At 31.1% G+C, this 15,800-nt stretch overlaps 1 protein-coding gene across 1 annotated transcript; it reads right to left on the minus strand.

Annotated features, from left to right (window-relative positions):
* Positions 1 to 9,560: 9,560 nt before the first annotated feature.
* LOC116130703 (non-specific lipid-transfer protein 1-like) lies at positions 9,561 to 10,733 on the minus strand. Its single transcript, XM_031416430.1, has 2 exons — positions 10,360 to 10,733; positions 9,561 to 9,764 (listed from the first exon to the last, which is right to left on the minus strand). Exons 1-2 carry the CDS (start codon positions 10,719 to 10,721, stop codon positions 9,755 to 9,757), a joined length of 372 nt encoding a protein of 123 aa, XP_031272290.1. The 5' UTR covers positions 10,722 to 10,733; the 3' UTR covers positions 9,561 to 9,754.
* Positions 10,734 to 15,800: the final 5,067 nt, after the last annotated feature.

The following is a 15,800-nucleotide window of genomic DNA, read 5'->3' on the forward strand; positions in this document are numbered from 1 at the left end:
AAAATGAATGGTTTACTAAAGTTATATGGTTCAGCATCAAACATCAGTTAATATTTTTTAAATAAATGAAATTAGTTATATTCAACAACCACCTCTTTTCATAATATATGTATGTAACATTAAAAGATATCAACAAAAGAGATAGAATAATTACAATTAAAACTACATATCATTATTTGTTTTCCTTTAAGGATAATAATAATGGTTCGGCATATAATAAATGGTTTACTAAAGCTACATGGTTCGACAACAAACATCAAATGATATTTGTGATACAAATAAAATTTGTTATATTCAGCAACAGCCTGTTTTTGATATATGTATGTAACATAAAAAAATATCAACAAAAAGAGATAGAACAAACACAATTAAAATTGCATAGCAATATTTGTTTTCCTTTGTCATCACTAAAAATTGAATTGGTTTTATGTGTGTGATGATAAAATGAATGGTTCGGCCGTAGGACTATAGTTATTCAAATTCATCATATAATATATCAAATTAAGGCTCTATCTTTCTAGTTTCCAAAGATTCAAACCGCTCATCAATTGGATTTTTATAAAGTAGGTTATGGCCAGTTTACTACTGACTGTTCAGTGGAAATCGAGAAACAATAGAAATTGAAATGTGTGTGATGATAAAAGGAATGGTTCAGAAGTGGGGCTAAATTTATCCAAATTAAGTGATTAAAGACCTATCTGTCTAGTTACTAAATATTCAAACCTCTCATCAATTGGAGTTTTATTGAGCAAGTTATGGTCAATTTACTACTAATTGTTCAGTGGAAACTGAAATGTGTGATGATAAAAGGAATGGTTCAGCAGTGGGGTTAATCATGAAAACATATATATGAAAATACATATATAAACGAGTAATAAAGTATGGGCCCATATTTAATTTTTCTTTATATACAAATATTTACAAAATATACTCAAAATAGCAACTTGACAGTGTAGCCCAACCCTTCCACTGCGTGATGTTTCGTGTGACCGCAACTCACCTATTACCTACAAAAACATTGAAAACAATGGAGTGAGCACTAATTGCTTAGTAAGTAAACCCACTATGCTACCCTTCAATCTCCGTTGCTTAAATTCCGAATTTTCTTTCATTACATCACATTTCCTGATTATTCTCTATTCTTTATTTGTTCTTTCTCTATTCTTTCTCATTCTTTCTTTGTTTTGCTCTCTATTTTTCTCTTTGTTTTCTAATTTTTACTACTCATGATAATGAGCATGGTATTATGCATATTCATGATGCAAATGCACAAATGCACAAAGTATGCATTTTCTTTTCTATTTTTCTTATTCTGTTTTCTATTTCTTTATTTATTTCTTTCTTTTCAAGTCTTTCTTTATATTATTTCTATTATTTCTTTCTATTATTTCTTTCTTTTTTTCTTTCTATTCTTTCTTTCTTTTCTATTCTTTCTTTTCTTGCCGATCGGACTCGGTTGAGGCATGGATTTGGAACCTTGGCCGTGTGAGTGAATTCTCTAATTCTAGGTACAATCCTCATCCACACGCACTTGTAACGAACTGTACAATTCTTCTTTCTTAATTCTGAGGCCGCTCACTAAAGGCGGTGTGCATAGGACTATGTCACTTACGGCTCCCCATCGCAACAACCTTCTCTTCTTTTTATCTTTTTACACTTCTTTAACTAAAAATTCATATTTGAATATCTTTAATATTCTCATTTCTTTCTATTTTCTTTTTAACATATTTTAGTGCTTTTTTATGCTCTTATGAATATGTATGCATGTAGATGGTTTAATGCTTATAATTCTTTCTAAATTCATATGTTTAAATGCAATTATACATTATGGAATGCAAACATGTCATTCTTTACCATCTACAAACTTATCCCAAAGTAATACATAATCATACTCATATCTGCATTTCTCTTTGGCATTTCATCAAACAATTCATGTGCACAAATCAACACTAATTTGGCTACACTTCTTTCTCTATTTTAGGCCACCAAAAATTTGGCATAAACTCCTCCATAACTAACACCAAATCTGCCCAAAATACATACTTCAATTCTTCCAAATCTCAACCAAACATTCATCAAGTATCACATACACCAACCCAACTTCTCATGGATAGGTTCTAATTATTATTCAACACCAAATCCATCAACAATTCTACATATAACACATATATATGCATAAAGAAAATTTTCTACACATGCAACATAACTTAAATCATACTTAAGGTAAGATTTACTTACCTTTGATATGAGCAAATTCAACCCTTTAAGAATCTTCTTTGATCAAACTCTCTTCCTCTTAAATCCTATGAGCATAAACCATCAAAATCAACACTTTAAAAATTAAAAATCACTTCTTAGTGCAAGGATCTTACCTAAAGTGCTTGGGATTGAAAATCCACACAAAAATACCAAGATCTATGAATTTCTTTTGAAAAAGAAGTGAAGAAATTGAGAGGATTTGGAGGAGAAGTGGCGTGAAAATGGGTTGAAGAGTGGCTAGGGTTTCACTCTTCAATCCTTGATATAACATTAAATTATATATAGTTTCCCATTTTGCTCTTGCACTTTCTTTAAAATTCCATCTATGTCCCTTAGTCAATTACCATAATTCTCTCATTTTTATTGCATTCTCCATGAAATTATATCTCTTTTCACTCCCCACAATTTCAACAAATTTTGAGTGAAAAGACCATTTTACACTTAATACAAGTTTAAGGCATTTTCTTCACATTTTGCCTTAAAATAACCTTAGCAAAAATCAACTAAAAGTATAAGAGCATAAATTAAATTACGTACCTCCATGTGGGCGTTACAGTTACAGTTATCAAAATTAAGTGTATAATATAATAAATTAAAGCTCTGTATGTATAGTTTCTAAATATTCAAACCTCTCATCAATTACTGCTAGCAAGTTATGGTTAGTTTATTACTGACTGTTTAGTGGAAATTGAAATGGGTGTGACAATAAAATGAATAGTTCTTCAGTGGGGCTACAGTTATCCAAATTAAGTATATAATATATCAAATTAAAGCCCTATCTATCTAGTTTTCAAATATCCAAATTAAGCGTATAATATATCAAATTGGAGGTTCATTGAGCAAGTTATGGCTAATTTACTATTGATTGTTTAGCGGAAATCAAGAAACAGGGGAAACCGAAATGTGTGAGATGATAAAAGGAATGGTTTGGCAATGGGGCTATAGTTATCCAAATTAAGCGTATAATACATCAATTTAAAGCCCTATATGTCCAGTTTCTAAAGATGCAAACCTCTCATCAATTGAATTTTTATTGAGCAAGTTATGGTCAATTTACTACTGACTATTCAATGGAAGCCAAAATGTGTGTGATGATGAAAGGAATGGTTCGGTAGTGGGGCTACAATTATCCAAATTAAGCATATAATATATCAAATTAAATAAATATCTGTCTTGTTTCTAAATATTCAATCCTCTCATCAACTGTATTTTTATTAAGCAAGTTATGGTCAATTTACTACTTATTGTTTAGTGGAAGTCAAAATGTGTGTGATGATGAAATGAATGGTTCGGCAGTGGGGCTATGGTTATCCAAATTAAGCGTATAATATATCAAATTAAAGCACTGTCTGTCTAGTTTCTAAAGATCAATCCTCTCATCAATTGGATTTTTATTGAGTAAGTTATGGTCAATTTACTACTGATTATTCAGTGGAAACCAAAATGCGTGTGTTAAATAAATGAAATTAGTTATATTCAGCAACAACCTCTTTTCATGATATATGTATGTAACATAAAAGGATATCAACAAAAAGAGATAGAACAATTACAATTAAAACTACATATCAATATTTGTTTTCCTTTAGGATAATCAGAATAGTTCGACATATTATAAATGGTTTACCAAAGCTACATGATTCAGCAACAAACATTAGATGATATTTGTGATACAAATAAAATTTGTTATGTCCAGCAACAACCTGTTTTTGATATATGTATGTAACATAAAAAATTATCAACAAAAAGAGATAGAACAAATACAATTTGTTTTCCTTTGTTATCATTAAAATTGAATTGGTTTTATGTGTCTGATGATAAAATAAATGGTTCGGCTGCAGGTCTACAGTTATCAAAATTTATCGTATAATATATCAAATTAAAGCTCATCTTTCTAATTTCCAAAGATTCATACTGCTCATCAATTAAATTTTTATTGAGTAAGTTATAGCCAATTTACTACTAATTGTTCAGTGGAAATTGAGAAATAGGAGAAACCAAAATGTGTGTGATAATAAAAGGAATGCTTCAACAGCAGGGCTACAATTATCCAAATTAAGTATATAATATACTACATTAAAGCTCCATCTGTCTAGTTTCTAAATATTCAAGCCTTCCATCAATTGGAGTTTTATTGAGCAAGTTATGGTCAATTTACTACTAACTGTTCAGTGGAAACTGAAATGTGTGTGATGATAAAAGGAATGGTTTGAAAGTGGGGCTAAAGTTATCCAAATTAAGTATATAATATATTAAATTAAAGCTCTATCTGTCTAGTTATCAAAGATTTAAACCGCTCATAAATTAGAGTTTTATTAAGCAAGTTATGACTAATTTACTACTAACTGTTAAGTGAAAATAGAGAAACAAGATAAACCTAAATGTGTATGATGATAAAAAGAATCGTTCGGTAGTGGGACTAAAGTTATTCAAATTAAGCATATAATATACCAATTTAAAGCCTTGTATGTCTAGTTTCTTAAGATGCAAACGTCCCATGAATTGAATTTTTATTGAGCAAGTTATGGTCTATTTACTATTGATTGTTCAGTGGAAGCTAAAATGTGTGTGATGTTGAAAGGAATGGTTCGGCAGTGGGGCTACAGTTATCCAAATTAAGTGTATAATATAACAAATTAAATCACTATTTGTCTAGTTTATAAAGATTCAATCTTCATCATGCTCTTATGAATATGTATGCATGTAGATGGTTTCATGCTTATAATTTTTGCTAAATGCAAATGTTTAAAGGCAAGGATGCCATGTAGCATAAAAATAAGTTTCTCTCTACCATCTACAAACTCATATCAATTCATAAATGAATAAAACTCATGCATACACTTCTCTTGGACATTTCATCAAACATATTGCATGCATAATCAAACTCTAATTTGACTACAATTCTATTTCTTTCTCAAGCCACCAATATTTGGAGTAAAACTCCCTTAAACAATTATCAAACCTGTCCAAAACAATACACCCCCAAAAATTTTACTCAACTCTTTCTAACTTTAACCAAACTTCAATTAATCATCATACAACCAAAACCACTTCTCATGGCTAAATTCTATTCATCAATAATCATTAAACTCATCAATAATTCATCAATTTCATCAACAATTCTCAAAATCATAAACATAAACATATATGTAAAATCTCTACATACTTGATTTCTCAAATCATAACTTGGGTGGGATTTACTTACCTTGTGCTTGAGTAATTCCACAGAAGAATCTCTCTTTCTTTGGTAGACTTGTTCTTTCTCTAAAACCCTAAGCATAAACACTATAAGAATTCAACACCTTAAAAATTAATCTCACATCTATTGCAAGAATTCTTACCTTTGGGTGCTTAGGATCAAATCTCTACCAAAATCCCACCAAAAGCCCTCTAAAATCCCTTGGTAATTTGATGAAGAGATGAGAGAAATTGAGAGTGAAGTGGCGTGAGAAGGAGTAGAGAATGATAGGGTCTTTTTGCTTGAACTCTTAATATCTCATATTAATATGCATACTTTCCTATTTTGCCCTTCCACTTTCTTTAAAATTCCATCTGTCATTTAGTCAATTACCATAATGCCCTCATTTTTATTGCATTCTCCATGAAATTCTATCTCTTTTCACTCCCCACTTTTTCAACTAATTTTGAGTGAAAAGACCATTTCACCCTTAATGCAAGTTTAAGACATTTTCTTCTTATTTTCTCAAAATAACTTTAGCAAAAATCAACTAAAGGTATAAGAGCATAATTTAAATTACGTACCTCCATGTGATCGTTATAGGAGCCTACAAGTCACACACTTAAAAGACAAATCAAATTTGTTGAAGGGGCATTTTCATCATTTTGGGGTGAAGGGTATTTTGGTAATTCTTACGGTGCAATTAAATTTGTTGAAGGTTATTGCCTGATAGGTTGTTGCCTATGTCCAATTTTAATTTGTAAGATTACTTATTTATTCAAATATATATACATATATATATATATATATGTATATATATATAGGTGTATATATATTAAAAGGAAAAAATAAATTATTATTTAAGTAATATATTGGTGTACATGCATTTTAAATAATGAATAATTATTTTATGAATAACGAAATAATAATAAAATACCAAAAACAACCTTATCTTGGGCACTAAGTAAAATCTAATTATTTATTTATAATAATAAATATTAATGGAAATAAAAGGGAATATTCCTTGGCATATGCCAAGGGAATATTAGGGTTAGGGTTCCCTATAAAAAGGGGATCTTAACCCCATTTCCCTTTTAAGCCCATTCTTGCCACCCAAGATAGATTTGTAGAGAGAGTTTTTCCTAGAAAAACTTCTCTTTTTCTTTTTTGAACCTTCACTCTCAAACTAGCAAATTGATTGTGTGGGTCTTATTGTCTTTGTTTAGATTTCTATGTGTTCACTTCTCTTGAAGATGCGAGCATTTTTCTGTTCAATCAAAAGTGTTGGAGCCTCCAATCGAAGGTTTGATTATAACGTTACTTTAATCTTTATGTATATTTTTTTATGAATGGGTTATCAACATCAATCTATCATCCAGGATAAAAATGGGTTTCGAATGAAATTTTTTTGTTGTTATTCCACACTTTATTCAATTAAATCCCTACATAAACATATTTAATTGTATAATTACTAAGATAGGCTAGCATTTAGAATATGAATACAGTTCTTATTTGATAAAGTTTAACAAAAAATTGGAAAGTCTTTTTTATTTCTATTAGAATAGGTACAGTGGAATGCCCATCAAAGACGACTAGCAGGAAACTGATGAAGACATTCATCAACAGGGATCGAGCATCTGGACATATATGGAACTTAGTACCGGTGGTGGTGGATGTAACAACTCTAGCACGTAAAGACATGGACCAAATGAGCTGCAATGGTATATGCAAATGGACATATCCTACATCACCAAGAAGGAGAAATGCGAGACAGATGTGCTTCAATGGTGGAACCAAAATGTAAGTTGATTCTCATTGTAGCCCAAATGGAACTTGACATTTTATGTGTGCTAGTTTCCACAATTACACCCAAGTCAACATTCTTAATTAGTGACTGCATTATTGAAGACAGAAGATGCTCTTTAACCAATGAGATGGTTGAAGTCATTACATGTTTATGGGATTGGATTCATGGAGACAGAAGACTACAATACCACCTTGAAAATCCCGAACTACTCGACCACTTCAAAAACATAGATTTCGATGATGTAAATTAATAATTAAATAAAAACAAATTTATTTAATTGTTCAAGTTTAAATTAAATTTGCACATTTTGAACATTATGCTAAAAGTAAATTATCTATTTAAATTAAAACCATATAAATTTATAACAATCCATTTATATTTATTTAATTCTTTGAGTTCAAATTAAATTTTCACATTGCGAAGCTAAAATTAAATTATCTCTTTAAATTAAAACCATTAAAACCATTCATTTATATTTATTTACTAATTAATTAAAAATTTACAAATAATCCCCTGATAACATACATAAACCCCCTTACATAAATATCTATTTACTCCAAATATAAAAAAAATTAGGGGGCTAAATTAAAAATTCCCAAGCCCATAGGGCCGATCTTATGACCAGTTCAGGCCCTAATAAAACTCATGGGCCCAAGACCGGCCCTTGAGGATTTGGGCCCGGTCCTTGAATTTGGGACTGGGCCTTGCCCACCTCTACTCGGAGTAATTGACTTTCCAAAACCTAAGGGTCGAATAAATTAAGTCTGGTTATTTTGTTAGATAAAATATATTTTCAATTGGTTATGATATACTGCAGGTTTATTAACATTATAGAAATAATGTCTTATAATGTGAATTATTACATTAATAACAAATAATATTTTACCAATAACATATCTATACAACCATGAAAGTGTTAGCAACTCCGGATACATAATTTGGCTGCACGTGGAAGGTTTCAATTCAAAATTAATTTTATATTTTCATATGTTCAATAATTTTTATTTGGGTTGGTGGACTTACATCCCCTACAACATCAAAAACAAACTTACCCCCTTAACTTTGGAATTAGAACCTTAGACCTTCTACCGTCAATTTTTGCCGTTAAAATTATCTTGGGGCACACCCCCTCTCCCCCGGCGCAAAAATATAAAAAAAAAAAAAAAATCTATTTTTAGATAGTCCTGAGTCACCTGGCTCAATTTTGGTTCTTTTGCTACAACCTGGTCCTTGGGCAAGCTAGGGTTACTTTGGGGCTTTACACCCTACTCTGCTTTGGGGTGTATTAGGAGTGTTTAACTAAAAAATAAAATAAAATAAAATTGGATCATGAAATTCGAAACTCAAAGTTTTGACTGATTATTTGAACAATTTGGAATGTTAAATTCATTGCGGATCACATTAAAATTTTTTCACAAACAAATGTCTAATCTTGATGAATTTTCATATATAGAGTTACTTAGTTTTTATGATTTAAAAGTTTTACATTTAATCCCATCCAATAATTCCATAAGTCTAATAAATTGAATTGGTTTTAGATTTCGAAGTCCGAATCCTATCAAGCTCACCTCTTCTCTTCGCACTTACTTCCATATATATTGTTATACCTAAAAATAAAGGTTGACCTATGTTAATATCATCAAGCATCAATCAAAATTTGAAAAAGCATTCCATCGTCCAAAACATACCGTGTCTCCAAAAGCAAAAAGAATATAACTGTCAACAATCTAGCCGATTCAAGAATTTGTTCTTAGATAAATTTAGTTTGTACACCTGTCCAAGCTCCATTTAATGTAAATATATTTTTTGAGTTCTTAACGAATTGGAAGACAAGAGAGATCTTCACAGCATCAAGCTATTTGCAAAAGTGTAATCATTACCTTAAGCAAAATGGGTATAAATAGACAGCTCCCTCTCATAAAATCAGGATCAGACTCTCACGAATTCAATAAAGAAGATAGCAAAAACACACTACTAGAAATGGATTGGTTTGACATTCTCTAAGAACACTTAGAACATCAAATATTTGTAATACCAGATCACAGTTCGTGACCTCTTGTAAGCCTATCTAACGACCAGAAGCAAATTTATATAAATAAACATAATGGATGTAAAATTTGCTTTAAACATCTAAAACACTATAAAAATTCGTTTGTCAACTTTATATTTATGTCTTTGCATGTCACTGTGCATATAGTACCTCACCCACAAAGTTTAATTAACTCACATGTGACTTCTTAGCATTTTATACATGCAGAGATTGTTGGTGTCAAAATCAAGTATCAATATATATAAATTAATGACAAATTGCACATAAGATTAATTAAGAAATTTGCAAGATTGCACGTGAAGCTATTTATTTATTTTATTGTTTACATATTAAAGTTCATTACATTGAACTCTATCATGTATAATTGTATATGCCAAAATAATACATTGGCTTTATTTAATCACTACACTACTACCCAGTAAAAGCTTTATCCTCTCTCTTGACTTTGCTCAACACCACATCCTTAATTCACCCTGCATTACAACAATCACACCCGTGAAACAAAATTAGTTAGTGACTTAGAACAAAAGGTTTCACATCAAGAAAACTGTTATATATACTTTGTCTAGAAAATTCAAAATAGCGAATACATCTATTCAATGTCAAAAATGATATGACAAGATTATCATAGAACGTCAATTGTTAAACATCTATTTCGGTACTAAACAATGGTGTCGATAACCTTGTAATCCTTTATGTTTTTTTCAATTACAATGTCTTGAAAGTATATATGATTTTTTCCACAAGTTATTTTATTATTAATTTTTTATATTATTGAAATTACTATTCACTATTTTTTTTTCTTGTTGCAAATTCATTATTATAATCTTATAAATTCAATAATAAACTTATAATAAAAATACCTGTATCGTGATTATAGTATTGTTAACAAACAAAAAGAATAAGCAGAAATAATTGTTTATGAACAAAGGGTTTATTTAATTTTCTCTCTTTTGATTTTTTAGTATTAACTCATCTAAGCGATCTGGCTGAAGGAGAGATGGGTTTGGGTGGTTGGGTTTCGATAAAATAAACCCTAAAATAATTTAAGAAGGTGAAAAGTCTTACTTAGAACAGTCAAGGTCGTGAGTGAGCTTATAAGGACAATTACTGCCACAAATTCCAGGAAGTGTGTTAACACGATCGTAGTCAAGTCCAGGGATCTTTGCAGCTCCTTCCTTAACACAATTACACTGAGCTCTGCGATCTTCAGTGGTGTTTGAAGCAGCATTAAGTGCTCTAATTCCTTGGCAACAACTCGCCGGAACAACTCCTCCCATCACGCCATAACCTATGCACGGTGTCAGCCAAATCGTCACTTGTTCGCAAGTTATTTTTGCGTCAACACTATTTATGTGACGACCACCCATTAACATGCTCACAATTAGCGCTGCCATGAACGCCACCTTCAAATTTTGAGAGCTGGCCATGGCGATAATCGATGAATTTGTTAATTTGGTTTGTCACTCTTGGTTATGGCTTTATATAGAACGCCAGAATTGAGGTGGGTCCACGGAAATGTTTGGATTTTAGAATTGTCTAAGGGCTGCTGAAGATTGAGTGATGAGTCATTGAAGACTTTTCCTGAAGATGATTAATTTCTTGGCATTTAGTGATGAAGAAGGAAAATGGACGGTTTTGGTGTCACAAAAATATCATATCAGCTTATACAAAATAAATATTTAATAAATAAAATGAATGGATAAATTTGTTTACAAAATAAATTCAATAGATATTAATTAATACAAATGAATAATGTGGGAATAAAAGAGTTGCGTCACATTAATTTATATAAAAATGTTTCTATATGTAATTTGTATACGTAATATCCTTTATATTTAATTTAACAATTGTTGATCTTTTTAGTTCTAAAGATATTTTTCATGATATAAATATTACTGATTTGTAATAGTAGAACTGATGTTATATAGATATTGTGAAAGATTATAACGTATGGCATAAATATTTTGAATAACAATTATCTTTTATATTAACTCTAAATTAGAGCGGTAGATGAGAGTAATATTACTTATTCCAAAAACTTATCCCAATTTCACATATTAAATTATGTGTATTATATATAACAATGACATATCATTCAATATATACCATTTTGTATCTACTTCAATGACACGTTTGATGTCGCATCAATGAAATTTGAGATAAATTTTTAGAAGAATAATATTGTTGTATAGATAAATATATTAATTTTCGCTATTGTTGAAGAGATAATTGGTTAATATAAAGTAAGATGATATAATTAAAATGATGTTGAATATTCAGGGGATAGATAAGGGCAGTTCAACTCCGTGAGTTGATTTTGGAAGTTGGTGTAGCTGAAAAATACGAACTTGCTGAAGAAGGTGCCAAGAAACAAGTGTGATTGTTTCAAAACAGATTCCGTAGCATGAAACTTCTACGAAAACGTGTTCGTTTAGAGAAGACCTACATGTATTTCTTTCTTCATTCAACTATCTAAAATCTATCACTGCTTAAGCTTGAATTGTTTCATCCTGGACTCCGTTATTCGCGCCTCACATTAAGTCAATTTACAACTGCTAACCAAACTTCAACATACCTCTTACTAGTCAAGTTATAGTTTTTGATAAATTTTACGAATACTATGTTTTTCAAATTTATATCCTAACTTATCTAACTTAAGTAGTCAGTCCCATAATCATGATTCATGTATTATTTATCGTATTATTTTATTATCCAAAATTTAGGAACATGTGAAAAAAATTGATGTTGAAACATGGTCAAATAGTGAATTTATGAATTGCATTTGCGTCAATAACATTTGTTTTACTGATTAAGTTTTTTTTTTTTTTTACCTAATTATGTACATGAATGACAATAGTATTTATCGACGAAAAAGGCACTATAAGCAGATCTTATTGAAACTTCATTTGATTGTTAATGTTGCAGTACATACATTAACCACGTCAAGACTTGTTTACTATGCTACTTTATTATAGTGTTGTATCTTCAACAGCTGATCCTACCTGGACTTACTTCAACCTGCACAATACACAAACCCAAACATGCATCTAATCCAATTAATTATCATCCTCTTTATTAAACATATAATCAAGAGAAGAAGTTATAAGTTTGTAGGGACAAGTAGTTCCTCATAAAGCAGGAAGTTATCTGTTCGCATGTTATTGTGGCCTCAACATGAGTAAAAAGAAGCATGGAATTAAGTATGAGCATGAATGCAAATGTAAAAACCGGAGATTTTGCCATGCTGATATTTATTTTTTCAATTAAACTGCAATTACAACTTTTTTATAAAACCTTTTTATACAACTCTGAAATGACAACTCACGATTGGTCAGTTTGTATCTAGGCAAATGGAAGCCATTACGAGTTGACCAATCGCGACGTGTAGTGCTACTCTTATTTGTTTTTTTTTTTTTTCCAATAATACTAGTCTTATAAACACAAATACAAAGAGGGCTATACAAAGTAACGTGGCAACTGACATGGCAATGCCACATCATTAATGAAAAATTATTTTTTTTATTCTAATTTTCTATTTCTTCTTCTCCGTTTCCTTATTTACTTTATTTTTTCAATTTTCAATTTTTTCAATATTGTTCTCCATCATTGTCTTCTCATTCGTGCTCTTCTCCTGTCAGCTCTTCTCCATTGCTCTGTTCTCTCGTTAGCTCTTCTCCCTTTCCATCGCTCTGTTCTCTTGTCAACTCTTCTCCATTTCCATCACTCTTCTCCATTTTCATCGCTTCATTATGTTATAGTAGGTGCCCTGGAGCCAATCAATTATTGTAGTATCGACTCTTTGTAATTAAAAGACATTTTCTTCTATATCATGTGAATCATAATTGCATGTATTGATATATGTCCTTAGGATGGTGGAACTGCGACGAGCGTATCAAGTATTTCAAATCTTTATAGTAAGAACCCTATGATCACATATGGTGGCCATTCTAGAAATGTTCGTAGCCTCAATATTATTCTGCCAATGACACAAATAATACAGTAAGGCTATCATGGTGTTGAATGACCTTGTCGAAAGACAGTGACTAGTCTCACTTATCAAGGTTGTTTGCTGACAACCTGATGTAACCCATGGGTGTTTGTTGTAGGCAAGTTCACTGGACAGACCCACTAGAGGATTTCATATCAATGGTAACCCTAGTGTATATGGAATAAATCCTCTAACAGATGGTGGTGCATATGATCCTTAGACTTGAGATCACCAGAGCGCCTTGTGCACCAATTGGTGTAGTTTGACACCAGTTCAACGTAGTTCATTGGCTACATCGATAAGTGTATCAAGACTATGGTAGATAAACAAAGGATTCACCACTTTTGGGTACAGGAGAAGTTATCTCATTGCGCAATTCAGTAAATGACAATGACACTAAATGTGTGGCCACAATGGGATTGAGTTGTTGCTCAATTCAATTTATTATTCTAGTCATTGGTCTAGTAACTAAATACAAAGATATCAAGGATATCTAAAGATGACACTGTTTTTGTACCTCAGCCTTGATGAGATAACGGATGATGAAAGGATTTGATTGCACAGTAACCATATCATTGATAGGTATCTATTTCGTTGAATCTGAATCTATCGAGTGGTCATAATGCCCTGCTAGAGGCCAATCTTGCTTTGTGTAAGTGAGAAGATTGATTGGTGTCAATTGCGAGACTACTACGGTTGTAGCCTGTATTCAATTTTAATATTGAAATTAAAATGGGTGATGAGATTATATTTAAATATATGTGTACATATATTTAAATGAATTATTATTATTTAATATTAACATATTTTAATATATTAATATTTGTGGATTTTAATAATAATAATAATTAATTAATTAGTTAAATTAAAATACCATTATGGCTTGTTTGGTTGCAAGGGTGGATTAGGGTTGGAGCCCATGGCTATTCCTTAGTGGAATAGGGTTTTAATATGTTGCATTATATAAATGCAACTTAAATTAAAACACATAATAATTCAAGCAATTAAAATAAAACCCTAGCGACCCACCATTCTCCCTTTCACATTTTTCACATTAGTGGTGGGAAAATTCTTATCTCTTTTTGATTCTTGAAGCCTTCTTGTTGTTTTAGCAAAACAACAGTGGGTTCTACGGATTGTCTTCGTGTGGACGATGTGAGTACAATTCTACTTTGAATTGGGAAGCGAAATAAAAAATCTGAGACATTAAAGAAACCTCCTACATTCGTAAGTAAATCTGAATCCTTGGATGATTTACTATTAAATTGATTTTTATAATATATTGGTAAACATTATAATCTTTACCCAGATTTTGGGTTTGAGTAATTGATCGATTCATTTTAATTTGTCATTTTTTTGTTGTGTGAATCCAATCAGTTACTTACAGTGGTGTTAGAGCCTCAGGTACCAAATTAGAATGTTTAATCGATGATTGATAACATGTGTATTTGTTTGATAACATGTTATTGCATATATTGATTTTTTTTTTTTAATCTGTAAAATTCTACAATTTGAGTGATTTGTATGATCAATTGGCTAATCAATGTGTTGATGAATAGTCTTTTGGTTGGTTGATGTCCTAGTTGAATGCTGGTGTGTTCGATTCGATTTGGATTTGCGTCGTTACACGAAAAACTACAAAAACGTGAATTGTACATTCACATATCTGCGTCATTCACTACAGTGAAATAAAGCTCTGCCATGGCAACCGTGAGATTGTGGACTCTAGCCACAGTGAAATAACACTTCATTGTGGCGAAAAACTTTCTAGAACTTCTAGACATGAGAACATGAAATCTCGCCGAGGTGAAATAAAACTTCCCTGTGGCAAAAAAGTTTTTGGAATTTTTGGAGTTCGTTGAAGTTCACACTCGTCGCGGCAAAATAAACCTTCGTTCTAGCGAGCATGCTATTGGGACCAAACTACAGTTTTCAAAAACCTTTAAGCCAATAGTTATTCTACACATCTAAGAGGGTAATTTAGTAATTTCACCTACCTAATTAAAAAATGTTTGTTTTTGTATGTATGGAATGTTCTTGTTTGAAAATTGCGTGGTGCCCAGTACATGAGCCTTAGACTTATGGTTTGTCTTTAATTTTGGGTTGTTTTGTAAGTTTCTAAATAAATAGGACCTATTTGTCCCACCTCCCTCTAAATTCTCTATGTATTTCTTCTTCTCATCTCACTCCCCTCGTATGTAATGCGAGGTTTCTATTTTATTGATGTAAATTAGAATAGGATTTTATTTGTCATAAATTCTTTTTGTAACGATTGTGATGAAGAAATGAAGAGGCGATGTAATGTCTCTCTAGGCAAGTATTCAGTAAGTATCCTATAGAGAGAATCTAGAGAATTGCTAGTTTAAAAAGAGTGTTTGTCTAAAATTTTCATCTTTATTCCAGTTATAACATACTATTACACAAAAATTATTTCTCACATATATAAATCCATATTAAATTCTTCACTGAGACAGTGTGTACGATCCTCTCACTAGCTTGATGTCTCCTAACCACTACA

The sequence above is a fragment of the Pistacia vera genome, unplaced genomic scaffold (assembly GCF_008641045.1).
Source record: "Pistacia vera cultivar Batoury unplaced genomic scaffold, PisVer_v2 Contig223, whole genome shotgun sequence".
NCBI classification, from domain to species: domain Eukaryota; kingdom Viridiplantae; phylum Streptophyta; class Magnoliopsida; order Sapindales; family Anacardiaceae; genus Pistacia; species Pistacia vera.